Source organism: Oryzias latipes, chromosome 4 (genome assembly GCF_053564925.1).
Source record: "Oryzias latipes strain Hd-rR chromosome 4, Olatipes_Hd-rR_3.1".
NCBI classification, from domain to species: domain Eukaryota; kingdom Metazoa; phylum Chordata; class Actinopteri; order Beloniformes; family Adrianichthyidae; genus Oryzias; species Oryzias latipes.
In genome coordinates this window covers 13,029,599-13,050,754 of record NC_136240.1, presented here as the reverse complement: position 1 = coordinate 13,050,754, position 21,156 = coordinate 13,029,599, and the positions used below count along the sequence as shown (strand labels likewise).

Below are 21,156 nucleotides of genomic sequence, written 5' to 3'. Positions count from 1 at the left end.
ACAGCCTGCTAACCCTACCGAAAAAAAATTGAAATTATTAAATAAATATAAACCAGCTCTTTTACCAGCTATTTCAGAATTGACAAAGCCTTTTGGATAAGAGGTGAAACTTCTTCAACTATGAAGCCCAATTGTGTTTATACATATTCTCTGTCATCGGAAAAATGCCACAAGAACATGTTAAAACACCAAAAACACCACTTTCATTGGAGTTGTTAAAGTTTGAAACTTTTAACAAAAATACATATTAGTTTTACATGTTTTTAGTGCAACAGTAAAAAGCACTTAGGGGAAAAAGGAAAAAACAATTACAAAATTTTGTTCCCAAGTATTTCGGTAGAATTCATAAAATGACTAAGTTGAATTTAAGATAGAAAAAATAAGTCTGCTTCTGGCAAAATATAAAAGAAGGAATAACTTTTCTGCCTCTGAAACAACATTGATGGTGATCACTGGACCTTGGAAGGGAGCCCGTCATCAATGTAAAGAGCATTCCTCTGGCAGCAGGTATGTCTGACAGTGTTGCATGAATGAACCGCATCAGTGCCTTCACAGTGGGGATAATGGGAAGCATTTTGCCCTGTTGTGAGAAGGTCTTAGCATCACTTTACCCCCACTGGTAAACGCACCCATAAACTGCAGGAGCATTCTGCAGACACAGAAGGACGCAGCTTTCAAGATAACATTCATTCATTTGAATTTAAAGTCAAACTGTTGCGGTTTTTGAGGTTTGAAATTCCAAAATGTGAAAAGATTTGCACATTATCTGTATTTTTTTTTATCACTTCTCACACATGTTTACGGTTTTCTTTCTAAGGGTTTCCCTGTTTGCAGTATTTTAAAAAATATATACTTTACCTGAAGTTGAGACCGTAAAATCCATTATATATTTTTAAAAATATGCAACTCTGTCTTTCACAGAGTGAAAACGTTTCTTCAGCCCGGTCTCTTCCATTGTCTGCATACAACCCTTTAACATTCTGTGCATATGGTATGATCTAAAGTGGCGAGTACAAATACAGTCATTTCTGGGTCACTTGTGACAGATGTGAAGAGGAGATGGGAGCTGAAAGGTTATGAATTGAGGATTGTTGACCTTCTGCTCATAATAAAATGTGTAGAATACTTGTGAAAGCAGGTCTTTTAAAGCCCCACTGAATGCCTATGTTCATGATGTTGAATGTGTAAATGCATAATAGAGGTCTTCCTCACAGGTTAATTTGCTTCCTAGTCATAACATCAAATTACAAATGGTTTTTTTTCTGATGCTGTTCTGTTATGTCTGCCATAAAAACCTTGAAAATTATAAATAATGCTTTTTAGTGCAGCTTATTAGTATACTTCTCGCGCACTAATAAATTATATTCCAGGGCTCGACATAGCCATTTGTCCGCTGGCCCGGTCCTGTTTCTCGAGCAGTGCGGACCACAAGATTTTATTTTTCACTTGTCCGCTTGGGCCACTAAAATATCTAACGGTTAATATATTTTTCACCTTTTTCAATAAAGTATATTTTGCAAAAACGTGTCAATTTAACCTCGTCTTCATCGCTTTGAAAGTTTGACGTCCGCAATGATTGTTTTGGTCACGTGCTGCGCACTCCGCATCCGTCGCAGCAACTTAATGGCGCGAAAATTGCTTGTAAAGTTGGACAAGGAGACATCAAACGCACAGAGATGTTTCTCAAACCTCCCCAAGCTGGCCAAACTCCAGGAAAGCCAACCAAAACAAGTGCAGAAGGGATCGGCAAGAAAAGAAAGCTAACAGACGAGGAGTTGAAGGAAAGGGACAGAGAATATGACCGGACCAAGAGGTGCAGAAAGTTCCTATCACATTGGCCTGACAAATGGACGTGGCTTGAATATGATCAAGAAACCAAACTTGTATTCTGCAAGATCTGTAGGGCCCATTCATACTACGCTGACAAGTAAGTAAGCAACTTAATTTTTAATTACCTCCGCTTGGCGTCTGACGCTTTAGGCTTCCAGGGCGCGCGTTAAAATATAATAAACGCAAACTTCGTCGGCTATTAACCCGCTTATACCATGGTTAGTCCTTAATTCTTGTTTTTTTTTTTTTCGATTTGGATCGCTTTTCTTACAAAAAGCGGACGGTTACGTGATGCGGCGCGATGATGATATGTTACAGTGATGGTATGTTACGGTGATGCGGGGCATCTGCAGATTCGGCGCGATCGTCCCGATGGGTTTAATAAAGCATCAGTTCAGAGAGAAAGTTCATCTCTTACCGCTTGTTTTTGTCCAAATGATGAAGCTAAAGGTTATTTTAAAGAAACCAGCGCAGTGATACATAACATTTAAGCTAGCTGACCGGAACTTCTTTGTTCACCATGCGGTTATCAGGTTTTAATGCATACCCAGCAGCCAATCAGAATCGAGAATTCTACCGGTATATGAATGAATGAATGAATGAATGAATGAATGAATGAATGAATGAATGAATGAATGAATGAATGAATGAATGAATGAATGAATTACTAACCAGTGTATTTCATTGACGCATTTTTTTCAGGGATTGTAGTCTTTTCAAGGGTTATGTTGCAGACCGAAGCACTGGCTTCGATGCACACCAGAAGAGTGTGGCACACCAGTGCTGTGTACAGCGTCAGAAGGTAGCAGATGGGGAGCAGTCTCCTGTTCTCGCTGGTGTCCATAGGAATGGATCAATAGATCCTAGATTCCAAAAACAGATGGAAAACATGATGCACGTGGCCTATTACATTGCCAAACGAGAGAAGTCATTCACAGACTTCCCAGATTTGGTGGAGCTGTGTAAAACAACAGGATCAGACATGCCCCAGTGGTACCGCTCGGACAAGGCTTGTGCCAGGTAAGGATTTAATGAATTATGAACAAATAATACAGAACCTTCATTTAATAAATTGAAACAATTCCAAATTTAATCTCTTTGTTTTTTATTTTGAAAAAATACTGATATCACCCAATGTTTTGCAGGTTTCTTGTTAGCATATATGATCAGGAAAGGGCTGAGATGCTCGATCAGCTTAGAAGAGCTCGGTTTATTAGCGTGTGTATTGATGGCGCTACAGACACAGGCAAGCTAGAGAACGAGATTGTGTATGTCAAGTTTTGGAATGACAAAATGGGAGTTCTACAGTGTTTCCTTGGAATAGAAGACGTAAAGTTTGCAAACGCCGATGGAGTAATTCAAGCCATCGACACTGGTAAGTAGTAAAATTTTCAGCAAGTTCTGAGACAATAACGCATACTTAGATGTCATATTGTATTGTTCTTTGTAATTTTTCAGTTTTCAGTCCTGGTCATCAACAAATGACTGCTTATCTATGTTGACTTTTGTTAGATAATCAGTTCTGTTTTGTCAGATACTTATGTTTTGTTTTTTGTTTTAGTTTTCAAAGAAGCTGGGATCCCAGACTGGCGTGAGAAGATCGTCTTCCTAGCTGCCGATGGAGCTTCAGTGAATATGGGTAAAAAGAATGGGGTTGCTGCGAAGCTGCGGCGTGAAGTGGAATATTTATTGGCAATTGACTGCATTGCTCACCGTCTCGAGCTGGGTGTGAATGACGCTGTACGTGAAAACCCCCAACTCAAGAGGCTGCAGGAAGTGTTAGTGTACCTTTATGAGCAGTACTATTACTCCCCAAAAGCGCTGAGAGAACTGAGGATGCTTGGGGAGGCATTAGAGGAGAAGGTCCTGAAACCCACCACTCTGAAGGGTGCCAGATGGCAGCCCTACATACACAGGGCTACAAAGGTAAATTATTTGAAATGTCACTCAAAATTGATCAGTATGGTCAGTTAGAACAAGTGCAACAATCTTAGACTGCTAACAATAATCGGCTTATTCCCTCTTGTTTAAATAATCTTCATTGAAATAATGTTAAATAATATTAAATATTAGCACATTCATAACTTTCTTCAATTTATATGTTTACAGATTCTCTGCACAAGTTACAAGGTCTTTGTCGCCCATTTTGAGGACATGGTCAGCTCTGAGCGTAGACCCCAACCGAGTCCCCCTGTAATGGGCAGAGCTATGAATATCTTGCGATATTTGAAAGATGCAAAGAATCTACAGTTCATGCATTTCTGGTGTGATGCTCTGGAGGTTCTGAAAATATTGAGTGAACAGTTTCAGAGGGACAATCTGACACCAGGTTAGTATGCTGAGCTCAGTATCCTTGACCACCATCAAAGACATACAATTGAACTTTTGTTTTTAAATTTTATTTTCATGTTCAACTAAACATGTATTCATGCATGCAATGTTTTATATTTTCTAGGGGAGGCAGTTCAGTATCAAGAAGCCTGTTGTGCAGGTCTGATTGAGTTGTCCCTTCAGCCAGGAGTAGAACAGTCAAAGGTCATTGGCAGCATTACCTCCTTCAGCAAATATCAGGGTGTTGAGTTAACCAACATCAGTGCAGACACACTCAAGAAGGAGAGAGAGGAAATTACAGGTAAACTTAAAACTAACTTAACTTAAAATTATAAGACAAGCTCTGACTCCTGCATTAGAATGTGGTAACACTTTCTAATATCACTAATCATTTGATGACTAATAACCATGTCGTTGATGGGTCTTTAAACTCCACTTACTCACTGATCATTTGGATGTTTTATTTTCAGAAACCATGATCGATCACCTCCAGAAGCGTCTCGGTGATCTCTACTCCAACAGTGTTATTTCAAAGTTTAGGGCTCTAGATCACACATTGTGGCCCGAACTGGATAATGATAAACATTCCAAAGAAGCCTTTGTGCTTCATGGCAGAGATCAGATAGGTGGTTTGGTGGAACACTATGAAGAGGTGTTCAAGCGCCATGGTGTTGACCCTGGATCCGTGCTTCACCAGTTCTGTCTTTACAAAACGTGGGCCAAGAACTGCCAGACATCCATGAGGAACACACTCATCACTGTTCTAAAAAGAGGTTGGTTGCTTGGTTGTGTACAATTTTTGCTACTGTTACATGTTTAGACCAACAAAGAAGTAAAATGACATTTTGTGTATCTTATGAATATCATATTGCATTAGCAGTGTTTTGACTTTTTTCAGACTTTTTTTCAGAAATGCATTGTCTAATACCTCTAATATCTGGTTATAAACAAAAAGTAAATCTTGAATTGTTCAATCATTTCTTACAGAGGATCTTAAGAAGAGGTTTGATGCTCTGGCCATACTGATGGAGATTTATGTCGTCATGTCCGTGAGCACTGCCATGTGTGAGCGTGGCTTTTCTTGCATGAAGAGAGTGAAGTCCGACTGGAGGTCCTCCCTCACCACCATACAACTGAACCGACTCATGTATATTTCCTTGGAGGGCCCAACATGTGACAAGTTTGTTCCTCTGAACTCAGTAAATTATTGGTGGGGCGCGGCTGTGAGGAAGCCAGGCTTCACTGCTTGGAAACAAAGAATCGAACAACCAACTGATGAGGAGCTGAAAAGAGAGCTAGAGGAGATAGACAGAGAAATGGAAGCAAGCCGAGATGCTGAAGATGCTGCTAGAGAGAGGTTGAATCATGTCACAGAGTCTAAGGAAGATAAGGAAGGAGTGGATAGAGAGGCTACTGAAGATGCTTAAGAGAGACTGAAGCATGAATCTCAGACTCAAATGCAATAATAAATGATTTAATGTCAAAGTACTAATTTTGTTTTCCTTTACAACGCTGTAAGCAGTAAGTATTTCCAATCAAAAGCTGAATGATCTCAGTAATTTAATTTTATTTAATTTTTCAATTATTTAATTTAATTAGGTCACTAAAGTAACTAAAAAGTAAATGTAGCTTTGCAACAGTAACAAAAAGCTGAACTGCTGTGCGCGGTGTCGGGCCAGTAACTTTCAGGCAGGGCCAGTAACTTTCAAAAACTACTGGCCCTGTGGGCCAGTGCAAATTTCAGGGCTATGTCAACCCCTGTATTCCTCTTAATAAATCATGCAATTTTCCAAGCGCACATTTATTATTGGCTTAACTGAACCCAAATTCCTTTTCACCGCAAGAATTCCAACACACCATGCTTTCTCCAATGAACCTAACGTTTCAAAAAAATGTTTTAATAAATATGTGATAAGTCTGCAGACTGATGAGCGAGAACACTTAATGGTAATGGCAATACTGAACCAGCACCTAGTACTGTCAGCTAAATAATTTAACAATATTATTAGTTTGGTGAATATATGCCCATAAAAGACCCACTCCGATTCAAATGGTGGTTTTAACATGTTCTGGTGGCACTTTTCTGATGGAGGACAAATATTAAGAAAATTAAACTTACAATTATAAGTATTTCTTGATTCAAATCATTGTGAATCAGGAGCAAACAAAAGAAAATGCCATTGAAAAAAGCTTGTAGTTGTGAGGTAGAGACGATGGGTGGGCCACAAGCTCCCTGCTCCGCCCCATTCTGACACATTTGTTGCCAAATTTGTCGACAAACTGAATAAATGAATGATTGAATATTTGGCTTGGATAAAGCTGCCTAAATATCAATGTGAAGTTTAAAGTATTTTAAAATGTACTCACATTCTACAACTAACAACAACTGTATTTGCTCAGTTCTCTCAAATACAGCGTTAAAGATTGTAGTAACCTATTATCTTTAGCCCAGGTGAACCCACAGGGTCAGAATTGGCTGTTGTATTTTTATTTTTATTAGTTTACTTTTATTTTTTTGGCTCACGTTTAGTACTGCGACCTAAAAAAAAAACTAAGCTAACAGTCTAAAAACCTGTCAAATATATCATAAAAATTATGTTATTTCTTTTTATATCTGGGTTAATACTAGTACTCCAATTTAGGTCATTTTGTGAAGAAAATGTATGGCAAAAAGAATTCAGCTTTGTGTTCTGTTTTCATTAAGGCTTTGGGATAAAAGAAGTAAAGAGAAATCCACAGATTTTGGAGGCATGTGAGACAGGCTGGAATAGTGCCCTGGTGCATTAACTATCAAGAGGAGAGAGACAGAGACTTGATAGACATGCTAATGCATGTTAAGCACAAAGCATTGCTGGCAAATACCATCACTAGTCTATAAGTGAAAGACGCTTTAATGGATAATTGATTAAGGCATGAATTAACACCCCACAACAAGCAAACCAAAAGAGTGGAGACGAGTCATTTCCCACAGCATCTGGGTGTCACTGTTTGAAGAAATTAGACAAAACGGGGGAGGGGGTACAGAGCTTTGAATCACACTATTATATAACATTTAACATTCAACAGTTTATTCATCTGTTTGTAGTTCCACTTTTAAATATTTTTCAATTGAGATTCTATTTCAATTTAAAATATGAATATATTTTCTTGAAGTTTCTCTTTTACTATAAATTATTAATTTTTAAATACTCTCGCATATATCTTCCAATAGTCCCTTTCTCTAATTATTGCCAGTCTTTAATAAAGTTACAAAATTGTTGTGTTAGTAATGTTATTTGGAGTGAATTTTGGTGATTAAGTTTCATCTTTTTGAATTTTGATGACGCTTTAATGGATAATTGATTAAGGCATGAATTAACACCCCACAACAAGCAAACCAAAAGAGTGGAGACGAGTCATTACCCACAGCATCTGGGTGTCACTCATTCAAGTTTCATCTTTACATAGTTCTTCATGAAGCTTGACATCTGTCTTCCTTCCAGTTATCCTTTTGTTTCTTGCAATATTTTTTAATCCTCAGTTTTATCCGTTTAAAGTTCACTAAAAACTCCTTTTAAGTTACTTCATTTTGTGAACCATCAGCAGATGCTGTTCACGTGTGACCTTCAATGACCTCATACTTGGACTCTTGTACCTGGAAATAACATTAGATATGCAGAAAGGCACTGGATACAGCCAGCAGGCATTTGACATTCTCTGACATTTCTGTTCCCTTTCTCCATTCCTTCAACAAACACCTACTTGTAAACAGTGTGACGGCTCTACACAGAACCTTGAAATTTTTTTTTTTTTTAACAATGGCTTGCTGGGCAGAGCATAACCTTTTACAAGACATTAGCAATAGGATATGAGAGCCCAGAATCTTCCATCCCTCAGATGTTGTTTTCTGAATTTACACACCTTGTACAAGGAAATAAACCTTTCATTCGGTGGAACTCTCTTCTCCCTATAAAACATCTCAAATAAACAATAAAATTTTCTTTTGTTCAACAGTTTTCAGGTTATAGTTTTCGGCAGTATTCTTTGTCGGCAACTAATGAATTAAATTGAAGAAGCAAGCAATGTGCCGATTTGCTCTCAAATGAGTCACAACAAAGGTCAAAGTGCAAGAAATGAACAGGATCCGACAATGCTAAAGTTAAAGTCTCATTATCTGTCACACACCTGTGTGAATTTTGTTCTCCGCATTTTTGACCCCTCCCCTGAGGGAGCGGTGAGCTGCAGACACAGCTGCGCTCGGGAACCATTAGGTGGCTTAACCCCCCAATCCAACCCGTAATGCCGAGTGTCAAGCAGGGAGGCATTGGGTCCCATTTTTAGAGTTTTTGGTATGACTTGGCCTGGATTTGAACTCACACCTTCCAGTCACAGGGCAGACACTCTCCCACAAAGCCAGTGAGCTGGATGACATGTTTTTTTAATCCTAATACTCTTTAATGTAATCCTTTAAAGTTACCTTGAACATCAGTGAATTCAGCTATATGAAAGACTTTTGACGTTTTTGCAGTGGCTGCAAAGATTCTTGTGTATTTTGAGTTTTACTTATGAATCATAGTGGGTTTCATTTGACAATTATTTACTGTTTTTAGTTGGCCTTTAACTTTTTAAGACAGTTTTTTTGCTCCGCTCATCTGTTTTAACACTCTTTAAGCAGCCCATCCATCCATCCATCCATCCATCCAATATCTTTAACTCATCCAGAACTGAGTTGTTGGGTGAGCAGTCTAACCCTAGAGTTCCCTCTCCCTGGGCCCTTCATCCAGCTTCTCTGGGAACACCCAAAGCCCTTCCTAGGCCAGCCAAGAGATGTTGTTTTTCCAGCTTGTGCTAGGTCTTCGCCACGGCCTCCGTCCTGTGGGACATGCCCAAAACATCTCCCAGGGAGTTGTGTCCAGGAGGTATCCTGACCACATGCTCGACAGATTGCAGCAATGCAAACTTCCTGAATTGAAACGACAATTACACTGAGTTTTGTGTTTATAATGTGGTTGAATTTTTAGTTCAGGGTAGTTGCTTATTAGTTTTGTCAGTCAGAGGGAAAATACTGAAAATACAGTGGTGGACAAAATTCTTGGTACCCCTCAGATAAAGAAAGAAAGTCCACAATGCTCACTGAAATGACTTGAAACGTTCAAAAGTAACAATAAATTAAAATTTATTGAAAATTAAATAATCAAAATCAGCCATTACTTTTGAGTTGTTGATTAACAGAATTATTTAAAAAAACAAACTAATGAAATAGGGCTGGACAAAAATGATGGTACCTCCATAAAAGACTGAGAACTAATTGCCCAGGGGGTCATGATGAACTCAGGTATGTCCTTTAATTGACATCACAGCTGTTTTCAAACCCATAATCAGTCAGTCTGCCTATTTTAAGGGAGACAAATAGTCACGTTGCTGTTTGGTGAAAAGGTGTGAACCACACTGAACACGGACAACAGAAAGCCAAGGAGAGAATTGTCCCAGGACATTAGAAACAAAATTATAGACAAATATCGTAAAGGTAAAGGCTATAAATGTCATGTTGCTTGTCAGACTCCTCCCCCTCCCAGCTCTGCCTGCTTCTCTGCCTGATTGCCACCAGCTGACTCCACTCTCATCATCATCTGCTGCTGCTGCTTAAAAGGAGACTCCTCTCCACAGTTCATCGCCAGTTCGTTACCCCTTATGATGACTAGCCCTGGTCCAAGTCATGTTCAGTAGCTTTATGTTATGCTTCGTTCTCGCTCTAAACCTCTGCTCCCTGTCTCAGGATCTTCAACCTGCTAAGAGTGAAGTCAGCGCAGATCATCCTCTCAGCTGCACAGAAGCCCACAAGAAACCACAGCCTACGCCAACCGCATAAAGCCCTCCAGCCACGCCATCAGGCTCGTCCACGTCACCACCAGCCACGAACAACTACACATCTGGAGAAACAATAAAACTCTTCTTACCTCAAAACTCACCTGTCGTCGTTCTGGGTTACAGCATCTGGGTTCCAGCATCTGGGTTCCACCCCCCACCCCCACCCCCCTCGCAGTATCATGACAATAAAACCATCTCTAATCAGCTTGAAGTGACGACAGTGGAACATAACTCAGAAGTTTAAGACCCACGGGACAGTAGCCAACCTCCCTGGATTTGGCCGGAAGAGGAAAATTTATGACAAATTGAGGAGATGGATAGTTCGAACTGTATCCAAAGAGCCCAGAACAACCTCCAAAGACATTAAAGGTAAACTCCTAGATCAAGGTACATTGTCAGATCGCACCATTCGTCATTGTTTGAGCCAGAGTGAACTTCATGGGAGACGACCAAGGAGGACACCACTGTTGAAATGAAATCATAAAAAAGCCAGACTGGAATTGGCAAAAATGCATGTTGACAAGCCACAAAGCTTCTGGGAAAATGTCCTTTGGACAGATGAGACAAAACTGGAGCTTTTTGGTAAGGCACATCAGCTCTATGTTCGTAGACTCAAAAATGAAGCATACAACTAAAAAGAACACTGTTCATACTGTGAAACATGGAGGAGGCTCAGTTCTGTTTTGGGGCTGCTTTGCTGCATCTGGCACAGGGTGTCTTGAAGTTGTGCAAGGTAAAATGAAATCTCAAGATCATCAAGGCATTCTGGATAGAAATGTGGTACCTAGTGTCAGAAAGCTTGGTCTCAGTCATAGGTCATTGGTCTTCCAACAGGACAACGATCCAAAACACAGCCAAAAACCCCCAAGAATGGCTAAGAGAAAAGCGTTGGACTATTCTGAAGTGGCCTTCTATGAGCCCAGATCTGAATCCCATTGAACATCTGTGGAAGGAGCTGAAACATGCCATTTGGAGAAGACATCCGTCAAACCTGAGACAACTGGAGCAGTTAGCTCGTGAGGAGTGGGCCAAAATACCTGTGGACAGGTGCAGAAGGCTCATTGACAAATACAGGAATTGTTTAATTGCAGTGATCAAAAGGTTGTGCAACAAAATATTAAATTATGGGTACCATCATTTTTGTCCAGGCCTATTTCATTAGTTTGTTTTTTAAAATAATTCTGTTAATCAACAACTCAAAAGTAATGTCTGATTTTGATTATTTAATTTTCAATAAATTTTAATTTATTCTTACACACGCACACACTGAAGGAGGAGGGTTTGGGGAAGAGAAGGAGGGAGTTAAGAATATGTCCTCTGTCTAGGCTACCCCACTTTGGTGGGAGACAGCCTGGGTATATAGATAGATAATTACTTTTGAACGTTTCAAGTCATTTCAGTGAGCATTGTGGACTTTCTTTAACTGAGGGGTACCATTTATTTTGTCCACCACTGTAACTGTTGCATGAATAAAAATCTCTTCATAGAGGAGAGAGGAAGACTTGTTTTTGATCCATAGATACCTGTCACCAAATTTTAACAAATCATAAATTACATTTATTTCATGTGCTGTACAGTGTTTTTCAACCAGTGTACCGCGGCACACTAGGGTGCCGTGGGAGATGGTCAGGTGTGCTGTGGGAAATTACCCTCATTAATTGATCTAAAAACATTTACCATCTCCAGGATATCAGCTCTTTGTTCATCCAAACAGGCCCTGATAAAACACAGGGTAGTTAGGAATGTGAAAGATCGTTAAAAACTTTTTCTTTCTGTTCATTTGATTCTATTGAAGACATTTTGATAAGAATGACGGTACCGCGATTTAGCCGTTGCTTCAGACGTTTTCGGAAAAGTCCCGCGCCTTTAACTGTCTCCACCAATCTTTCTTGGAGGCTTAATCATACGTCATCAGTCTGACCAATCAGAAGTGGTTAAAGTCTTCACTTCCTTGTTCTGATTCTGCTCATAAAGTCGCTCAGTTCTAAAAAAAAAGACCAGCTAAAGCTCGTCTTTAGCGGTGTAGCTTTCGGCGGGATACGGTGTCAGACCGTGGAACGAGTGAACATAACCACGAAGCACAGAGAATCGAGTCTTATTGCGTTCGGCGGCTGTTTGCACTACATCTCCCATGATGCATTGGGTTAAAGTGACAGCATCTCGGCGCACAATGAATCTTCGTTGTTAAATGTCTTGAAACCACAACGAACACGCATCAAACAGTTTTTAAATCTTTTAACTTAACTTTTATTACATCTTTTTAAAAAAACAGCCGCAACTTCCACCTTTTCCTGCCACAATTATCACAAAAATGCATGTGAGATTGCGGAGGGGCTGTAGATCAATACAGACTATGAGTTTCTCCTTTTTTTTGTTAATTTTTGGATGCTTTTGTCAAGGTTAAAGTGTGCCGTGGCTCAAAAAAGGTTGAAAAACACTGGTATAGTCAAATTAACTATCTCAACTTACTTTAACATTTACTTGAATACAAAAGCATGATTGTTTTTTCTTTATAATGGGAAATAAATCAGGCATCAAGAGACTAAGGGATCCCCCAGCCACTTTGCTGAGAAAGCTTATTTCGGCCGCTTGTATTCGGGACCTCATTGTTTTGGTCGTGACAATAGGTGAGCACTGGAATGAAGACTGAAATTTAGACCTTTGCTTTCCGACTCAGCTCTCTCTTCACCACAGCGGACCAGGACAGCAAGCGCATAACAGCAGACGTCACTCCGATCTGCCTGTAACTCGTACACAAGACCTCTAAGATACTCAAACTCTTCCACCTGGGGCAGGAGCACTCTACCCACCCAGAGAGGACAAACTACCTTTCTTCAGTCAAGAGAAAACCCATGTTTTCTGCATTTGGGTCCTCCCAGCACTCTCAGCTTTTTGATTTATTCTTTTCACCTAAACATCTTGCAGTGTTATTGAAATTGTCCGTTTATTTTTCTACATTAGTACAATAAAATAACAAACTGACTGTGGGGCTGGTACTGACAGCAAAGACAAGAAAGCAGTCTATAGGAAAAAGCTGTCTCACTTTCAAAACAAGAGTGCATTTATTTACTTTTCTGAATCTAACTGCTGCCGAGAACTTAGCTGACCTTTAAAGGGTGGGTTTGAAGGCAGTTTGAATCTTAGAAAGAACCTGCTCGAGCTCTGCTTCATTTCTGATGCAGACTCTGTTACACTGCAACATTGAAGGATGGCATAATTATGACTCCGGCACTGCGGATTGTGTGTAATGATTAATTAATAGGGTGTGCATATTACGATTATGGAAAAGTGCATGGCTGCGTACAGTACTTCCGCATGCAGTAGAAATCTCAAATGTTTGTGTCAGTATACGCTGGGAAATTAATTTAAGAAGGTTTTGTGTAGACGTTGCACAGCAGAAGTGTGTCAACATCCGAATGTGAGAAATGGGGATTGCAATCACACAAGTACATATAATCCGTAGCGCAGAATCACTTCACTAAAACTGCTGAGTCTGTGAGCCCCAGAAGATACAATGATCTGACATCAGGATACATTACTGCAATATTTAACACACCCTAAAAAATGGCTTTACTCCTTGATAAGAGGGCATGTTGACAGGATTTTGAGGAAAACGTGCACAACTTGATGAAGAATCGCATTAATGCAAAATCCAAAAAAATCTCTACTTTAGATAAAATATCATGTACAGCACAGAGCTGCTTGAAAATACAGCCTACCCTTCTTTATCGCAAAGGTTATGTTACAAATATTTTGTTAGAGATATTTTAAAGTTGGAAAACCGCTCATTACACACTATACGGTTTTCTCAGATATGGAAAAAAACATTTTCACACTTCCATTGTTTAATTGCTTTGAAAGTTCAAGCCTTTCTAGAAAAGTAAGTTTTAAAGAATGAAAACAAAAATCTTCTTGCGTTAAAAGATTTATGTAAATGTAAATTGTACACTAGACATGGCATGGAGGAGATTGATTGACAAGGGCGTACAGCCAATCAGAATGAAGAACACACTGCCCTGTTTTAAAAAAAAAGTTTGCAAAGTTGCTCTGGAAAAAAGACGAAACAGTGAGATGGTAAAAGGTGAATCAGGATATAAGAAGAGCATGCTATGGCCGAATCTGAATTCTTCCCAGACGCCTACAGCTTCACCCTGCCCTTACATTTAGCCCTACAAGCGGAGAGTAATGGAAAAATAGTGTCAACAAATTCGGATGTAACTACCACTTGCTGACGCCATGAATAGTTCCCTGTGATCTGTTAGCTCATGCCAGGGCTCGGAAAATACATAACTTTACAAAGTCATGCAAACGCAACTTCACTTCTGATTACCCTAACATAAAGAAATGTGATTCTCTTCCGCGACACACCACAACCCAGATCACTATCCTGGCGGAGGGATATCCAGTCCTAAATCCCTACGGCTTTCCCTTAAAAAAACAAGTTTGGACACCTATACAAATCCCCCTACAATTGGAGCAATAGGGAGGCACCAGACAGGTATGGGAAGAATTCGGATTTGGCATATATTTGCCCAGGAGATTGTTTTCCCCACCTCTTTTGAGAAAGCAAAAGTAAACTGTCAGTAAGCCTTTACTGTGTTATTTTTATGGGCCTTCAGGATGATCTACAAAAAAGGATAAAGTAACAGTAAAGTTGTCAGAGGCACACAGTAACATTTATGTGTATGTTCCAAATGGAAAAGTTTTAACTCAACAATATTTAAACTAATGTTATTTTGCAATGTTATAAGTCCACATTCTAAAAAGCAGAAAACAAGGAATTATTTTGCTGTAATAATGTAGTTTAACTGTCCACATTTTTTACTCTACATAGATTTAATTTTAACATGCAAATAAAAATATCGAATATTTTCAATTTTGCACACTGTTGTAAATATTGTGTCCACTGACCAAATTTCTTGGATTAACTTTCTCAATTCCCCTTTCAAGAATCATTAAAGCTCTGTAACTTTGCAGCTTCAAAAAACTGCAAAAGGAGAATGACTTTCTTCAGCGCTTTTTCGGTCTCACCACAAGAAGTCATCGTACCAAAGTACTATATGCTGCATCTTTTGCACAGGTTTGGTACAGTTTCCCAGAAGAGCAGGTTTTTTAATTGACTGTAAGAGTAAAAATCTTTCAGCACCAAACTAACTTTTCAACACAGAGAACTTGTCCCACACTATGCAAAAGGTGTTGTTTGCACCGACTTTCATGGATATGCAGAGCCAGAAAAACCTACTACACAGAGCATCTGTTTGAAGTCGGTCTTCTTTCCAATGCCTTGTTTTATGATTCTGTCTTGAAAGCAGCTGTTCAGCAATAGCAAGTCTTAACAAGCAAGATTCCCTCTGAACACATCCTTCATTACTTCATTACTGAAGAAAGACCACCACATTTATCCTTACTGGACTGAGCAACACAACCACTGCTCCTGAATCCACATCGCTCACCAAACCATAGCAAATTGTCCCAATTGGCCAACAAGGCACTTGGGATCATGCCTGATTCGATTCACTGCCCCGCACACAACAGACTAATGGACCATTGTCTGCAAACAGAGGCTTCTGCTGTTAATGAGGACTGTCTGCAAGCCCAAAACAACAGGAAGGGCAGAAACAAGGTAAAAAGGGGTGGAGGAAAAAAGCTGTTGGTGCAAGAATGAGAGACGAATTGGGATCAGAAAGATGTGATTAAAACAGCAGTAAGGTGGTAAGAGGCAAGAAAAAGCAACGGTGTTGTTACAGGACAAATTACTCAAAGATTTTTACCAGTTTGTCTTTTTAGATAAAATGTCCTCAGCTTTTTAACAGTTAACTGCATTTTTGTTGTCTACTTTGATTTTTTTCTTTTTGCATCAGCTTGCTAGTGGTTCCACCAGGATTATGGGTGTTGAAAAAAACAGAAATACAATTCTCTGTAATCTTTTTAAAACCTACTAGAGCTATTTTAAAACTACTTTTTTAAACTTTTGGCTCAAATTCTATAATGTCCTGCCCAGTCTTTGATGCATTACTTTGTAATATTAACTGTATTATTTACTGCATGAGTTTGCAGGTAACTAATGATTATTATTTAATCTTACCTAGAGCATAATAAAGCATCAATAAAAGTTTCCCTGTTCAATTGCTTAGCATTATATATGCATCAAGAGGATGTTAGTAAATAAATATGTAATGATTAATGTCATAATTCAAGTAATAATGTATTACATATTTTTTGTTCAGGGTTAGGAAGCAAAAGAGAAGGTTTTACGTTATATTTATAGACCAACCTTACCCTTTTTAAATGTTGGAAAACCCCATAAGCATTACCTAACTTTGACTTAATCATAGTTATTAATTATTAAATGAATATGGGAACTTTATTGTAAATTTGAAATATTATTGTAATTAAAAATATTTTAAAAGCCTTTGTTCTAGGTTACTTAAGAGACTTAAAAATGTTTCTTGGAAAAATTAAATAATTCCGTTTAGGAAATGTAAGGTGGCATGAAACTTGTGTGTCTACATAACTGATGTGATAATAAAGAGGCATTTATGGCATTATTCATTGTTTTTATCCTGCAGCTTTAGTCATTAGGGATTATATTATGCAAAAAAAAGAATCAACCTTTTTAAGAGACCTAAGCTAAATGTGCATTTTGATGCATCTCCAAAAAAGTGAAAATGCCCAAAACTCATTTTGTAAATGTGTGTAGTTATCTAGAATATTACAAAATATAGCAAAAATTTTGGATGGAATGTTTTAAAGAAGATAAACATGACCCTTGGATGCTTTTCTTGGCATAAATAACTAATACACGGCTGCATAACCAGCAGAGGAAATGACAGCTTTAAATGTTCTTTCAAGCTGAAGAGGAGCTTTTTGCACTCATCTATATTATGTATGCACACTCTTTTTATCTTTTTTGTAAATGGGGATTATAGCTTTCTTCAAGGGTGTTGTCTTTTCTCCCATTTTTAAGATCCAGGTTTGTCGGTCATTTCTAAACTGTCCCTTTTTTTGCTTTCATTTACATGGACATGAGTTCATATATTTATATTCTTGTAGATTAGCATCATGCCTAAAGAATTGCTCCTGTAATTGTGACCTAAAGCAGCCCTGGACTGCATTGGAGTTGTCAACCTATGACAAAGGTTCAAAAACACTTAAAAACACATCAACTGATAAAAGATTGTCATACGTCACTGAAATGGCTGCTTCAGATAGACGAGGAAAACAGATTAAATCTAGAAATGCTCAACAAACTGGTTACTGACTCAGAAAAATTATGACCTAAATTCTGAGGGCAGATAGAGTGGAGACAGGCAGACTCGGGTGAAGCACATAATCAGAGGAGGAAGCGCACTCATCTGAAATGAGAAGAGAAATAAGTACAGTACCTTCAAAAACAACAAAGTAAATCAAGTCAAAAAGGAAATGTGTACTCGGCAGCAGCCACGCTGTGACCCGCCACCTAAGACCAGGAGAAAGCCTTTTTTATTTTGGTCTATTATAATTCCTTGGCACAAACTAGCTTTACTCCCAAAATCCTGTACTTGCGTTTTTGTTTTTTAGCTCATTCCTAACACATTCTTGGAGTACACCGTGTTGTTATTTGGGTCGTGAAAAAGTTATTTGCTTTTTTATTGTTGATTTTAATACAATTCCAAGTAGAGCTGGTAACAACTACTTCCATTTGTTTTTTAATAATAGTGTCCTTTGAGCTGCATAGGATGCATTGTCGAAACATGGTCGTTTACTGAAGTTTTCACATAAATTCTAATATTAAATCTTTTGTTTTTGAAGATTGGGGAAACAGATAAATCTACTATCCATCATCTGTATATAGAATAATTCACCATGCTAAAGACTGTAAACACGTCCATCCTATTTTTGTCAAATCTAAAATACAATATTATCTGACTTCATTCAAGACCGTTTCTGTTCAAAACAACATAAGTTGCATCCAAATCACTTACAAAAAATGTTCTTGAAAGAGACGGAGGATATCGATTAAGGGGAACACTGGTATTTTTTTTTAAATGACTAAATATTTAAAGAAAATTTTTAAATACAATTCTTTACATTAAAAATCACATTATGAATAATTGTCAAATAGTTACGCTTTTGTTGATGTCGGAGCCGCATGATAATTGTAATGAATGCCTAGGTATTTTTTTTATTATTTCTTTACCATGATGCGATAACAACATACTGGTAATTGATAAAGATTCAAACAGATATAATGATAATACCAATATATTGAGTTTATTTTTGTCTTGTATTTTTGGTGTTATAGTTGAATTAGTATAAGGGAGTAGGCTTAAATAAGTTTCAGCTTCTGTCTATTTTCATTTTAAACGTTTTCATCATTCTGTTAAATAGAGACTCTTTTGAATGACTGACTAATTGACGAGTATGAATTCATCTATTTTTGTTTTTATTATATATTTGAAATGAATAAACTAAATTAAAACAAACCAAAACTTGTGTACGCCATAAAATAAATTATGCAGGACAGTAAATACGGCTTTAAACGAATCATTGAAAGTATCTTTAGTATAACTTGCCTAAGCTGAAATAAAATTAAAGTCAACAGAAAAAACTTTTCATGAACTTGTCTGAAGGACCCCAAGGTTATGGTCATGTTTTGGGTGTTTTTGTTTTTTTGTATTCAAGCTGTATAAAGAAAATAAAACATTTTTTGTGTAACTCATGGAAACCATGATCATTTTATGGTATAAGCAACATAAAAGCAGCCTTAGATCAGCTGCTTCCTGTTTTTATGTTGTTGACCAACTTTTGGATCACGTTTGTCAGTTTTTTGCCCTTTTGAAGCGAGTCTGGCTTTGATGTCTACTAGTTAAAATATGGATGTCAGAGTGCTTGTATGGTAGAACGGATATATATTTTTTAGACCCAGCCTCATGATGTGGAAAATCTAAAGAGGAGTTTGATTAACAGTAAGTAGAGGAGATAAAATGTAATAAGAGAGCTGGAGACATTATGACTTATTTTTCCTAAAACCACTGTATTCTACTAATATGGTTGCCAAATCATGCTAAGGTATAAATTATTTAACTGAGAACCATTTGGAAGGAAAGGTAGTAAATAAACCCAAATCATCAGTAGTCACCTATACTGTCAGGAAAGTACTTACCTGTTTTCCGACAAGTTGTTTTTAATCTCTCTCATTACACAAAGGTGGTTCTGCCAATGCTTTTCCTACAAAAGCCTATGAAAACTTTAATCAATAACCTGCAAGCATCTTTCCTGTTTATTTTCATGGTGGCTTGGATCCCTTTTTAGCCCTCTTATATAAGATTCACGTTTCAAAAGAAATTGTACAATCATCCAAAATAGGAATTATTTGCATTAAATTTCTTTAAATTAATCTGACACACCCCAGCGTTTTGTTAGCACATCCAAGGTTTACTGGATTGGAGTAAGTGTAGGATAAAAATGTAGGATAACAAGACGTCACAACAGTTATTTAAGTAATTTTAAAGGGTAAATAAACAATAGAAATCATCATTATACAACAAAAAATGTAAAAAGATGCTTAGAAAAGCTTAGGGCTGTACGGTGGTGCAGTGGTTAGCTTTCTTGCCTCACAGCAAGAAGGCCCCTGGTTCATGTCTCCGTTGGGGGACCTGAAACAGAACAGAAACCTGTGTGGAGTTTGCATGTTCTCCCTGTGAATGCTTCGGTTGGTAACACTTTATATTAAGATTCCTTAACAAGCTTTGTTAACACATTAACAAGCATTATAAATGAATTTATAGGGTGTTAGTAAGACATTTATTAGTACAATAAGTCTAATAAGGTTTATTAAATTACTTAGTTAACACATTTACAAGCATTATTATTAGGATGTTTTCAAGATGCTAATGATGCATTTACTGATATTATAGGTGCTTAACAAATGTGTCAGTGTTAATAAGCTTAATTAACAACCTTTGTTAACAAATTAAGAAGTATTATTATTGTTTGGGGTTCTAGTAAGATATTTATTAGCATTATAGATGCCTGACACAAGCCGAAGTGTTCATAAGTTTAATAAGTTTTATTAACTAACTTAACAAATTAATAGGCTTTATTAATGTGTCAGATGCTAGTAAGATATTTATTAGCATTATAGATGCCTTGCAAATACCTGAAAGTGTTAATAAGATTTATTAACATCTAAAGTCAGACCATTGTCTTCTAAATCCATATTACTAAACTGCTTATAAGCTTTACAAATGTATTAATTAACTCTGTTAATAGTTTATTAATTGTTTTGCAGCACCTCATCTAAAGTGTGGACGTATTTTACAGGGCTCCAGACTGCGAGCAATTGGTCGCATTTTGCGACCAAAATTTGAGAGTGTGCGACTGAATTTTACATCCAGTCGCACATGTGCGACCAATAAATTTGCCTCCCCCACCCTTCGTATTTTTTTATACATCAAACGTGGAAGGGGCACGTCAATGATCAATGAAATAATCAATGAGACGCAAGCCACACGGACGCAGGCAGACACACATACTCGCGCACATACTCATGAAACGCGAGCACGTACACTCTCGCGTGATACCTGTCTGTGAGGCGGCCACTGCGTGTGAGAAGAATAGGGAAAGCCACTGTGAGTGGCTAAAATGCGTGGAGGGGGCGGGGCCTAGAGATAATCGAGCGCGCGTAAAAATCTGTGGGAAGGAAACTGAGATAAATATCACAACCTGATATGTGCGTCTGAGCTATGGGTAAGCGAACTATTGATTCGTTCTTCCGACCTGCGGCTAGTGTACCAGTGCCAGAGTGTACAGCAGGGGTCTCAAACTCGCGGCCGCAGGCTATTTGCGGCCCCCAAGATGATATTTTGCGGTCCCCGCCTTAATATGAAGGTTTAATGTTACTGCAGGCCGCCAGTTTGTATGAAGTCACTTTTTCATTGTCGTGCACGGAGCTGACCAACCAATCACAGTGGGGTATATGACTCTTGGGGGCGTGACAATGACAGGGTTTGAAAGCAGGAAACCTGACAGCTCCCTCCCCGGACCACATTAAGGAGTTCTTTACTTTCTTTTATAACATATTTATTCGCTCGTAATTTTCTACATACACGCAGTCCGTGCTGAACTTTTCTCTGGGCCGCACAGAACCGGAGGAAGGTTTAGGTT

The 21,156-nt window shown here is 38.2% G+C and overlaps 1 protein-coding gene across 1 annotated transcript; it reads left to right on the top strand.

Annotated features, from left to right (window-relative positions):
- The first annotated feature begins 1,568 nt into the window (after positions 1–1,568).
- Positions 1,569–5,924, top strand: LOC110014781 (zinc finger protein 862). The gene is made up of 8 exons (XM_023953850.2): positions 1,569–1,927; positions 2,533–2,850; positions 2,976–3,205; positions 3,392–3,756; positions 3,940–4,159; positions 4,286–4,462; positions 4,632–4,934; positions 5,149–5,924. Exons 1-8 carry the CDS (start codon positions 1,677–1,679, stop codon positions 5,586–5,588), a joined length of 2,304 nt encoding a protein of 767 aa, XP_023809618.2. The 5' UTR covers positions 1,569–1,676; the 3' UTR covers positions 5,589–5,924.
- The last annotated feature ends 15,232 nt before the right edge of the window (positions 5,925–21,156 follow it).

Excerpts from the sequence above, each read along its gene's own strand:
- LOC110014781 (XM_023953850.2), top strand. The coding sequence starts at position 1,677 with ATGTTTCTCAAACCTCCCCAAGCTGGCCAAACTCCAGGAAAGCCAACC. Across the intron at positions 4,160-4,285 it reads GAGGGACAATCTGACACCAG|GGGAGGCAGTTCAGTATCAA; the intron begins GTTAGTATGCTG and ends TATATTTTCTAG. Across the intron at positions 4,935-5,148 it reads CATCACTGTTCTAAAAAGAG|AGGATCTTAAGAAGAGGTTT; the intron begins GTTGGTTGCTTG and ends CATTTCTTACAG.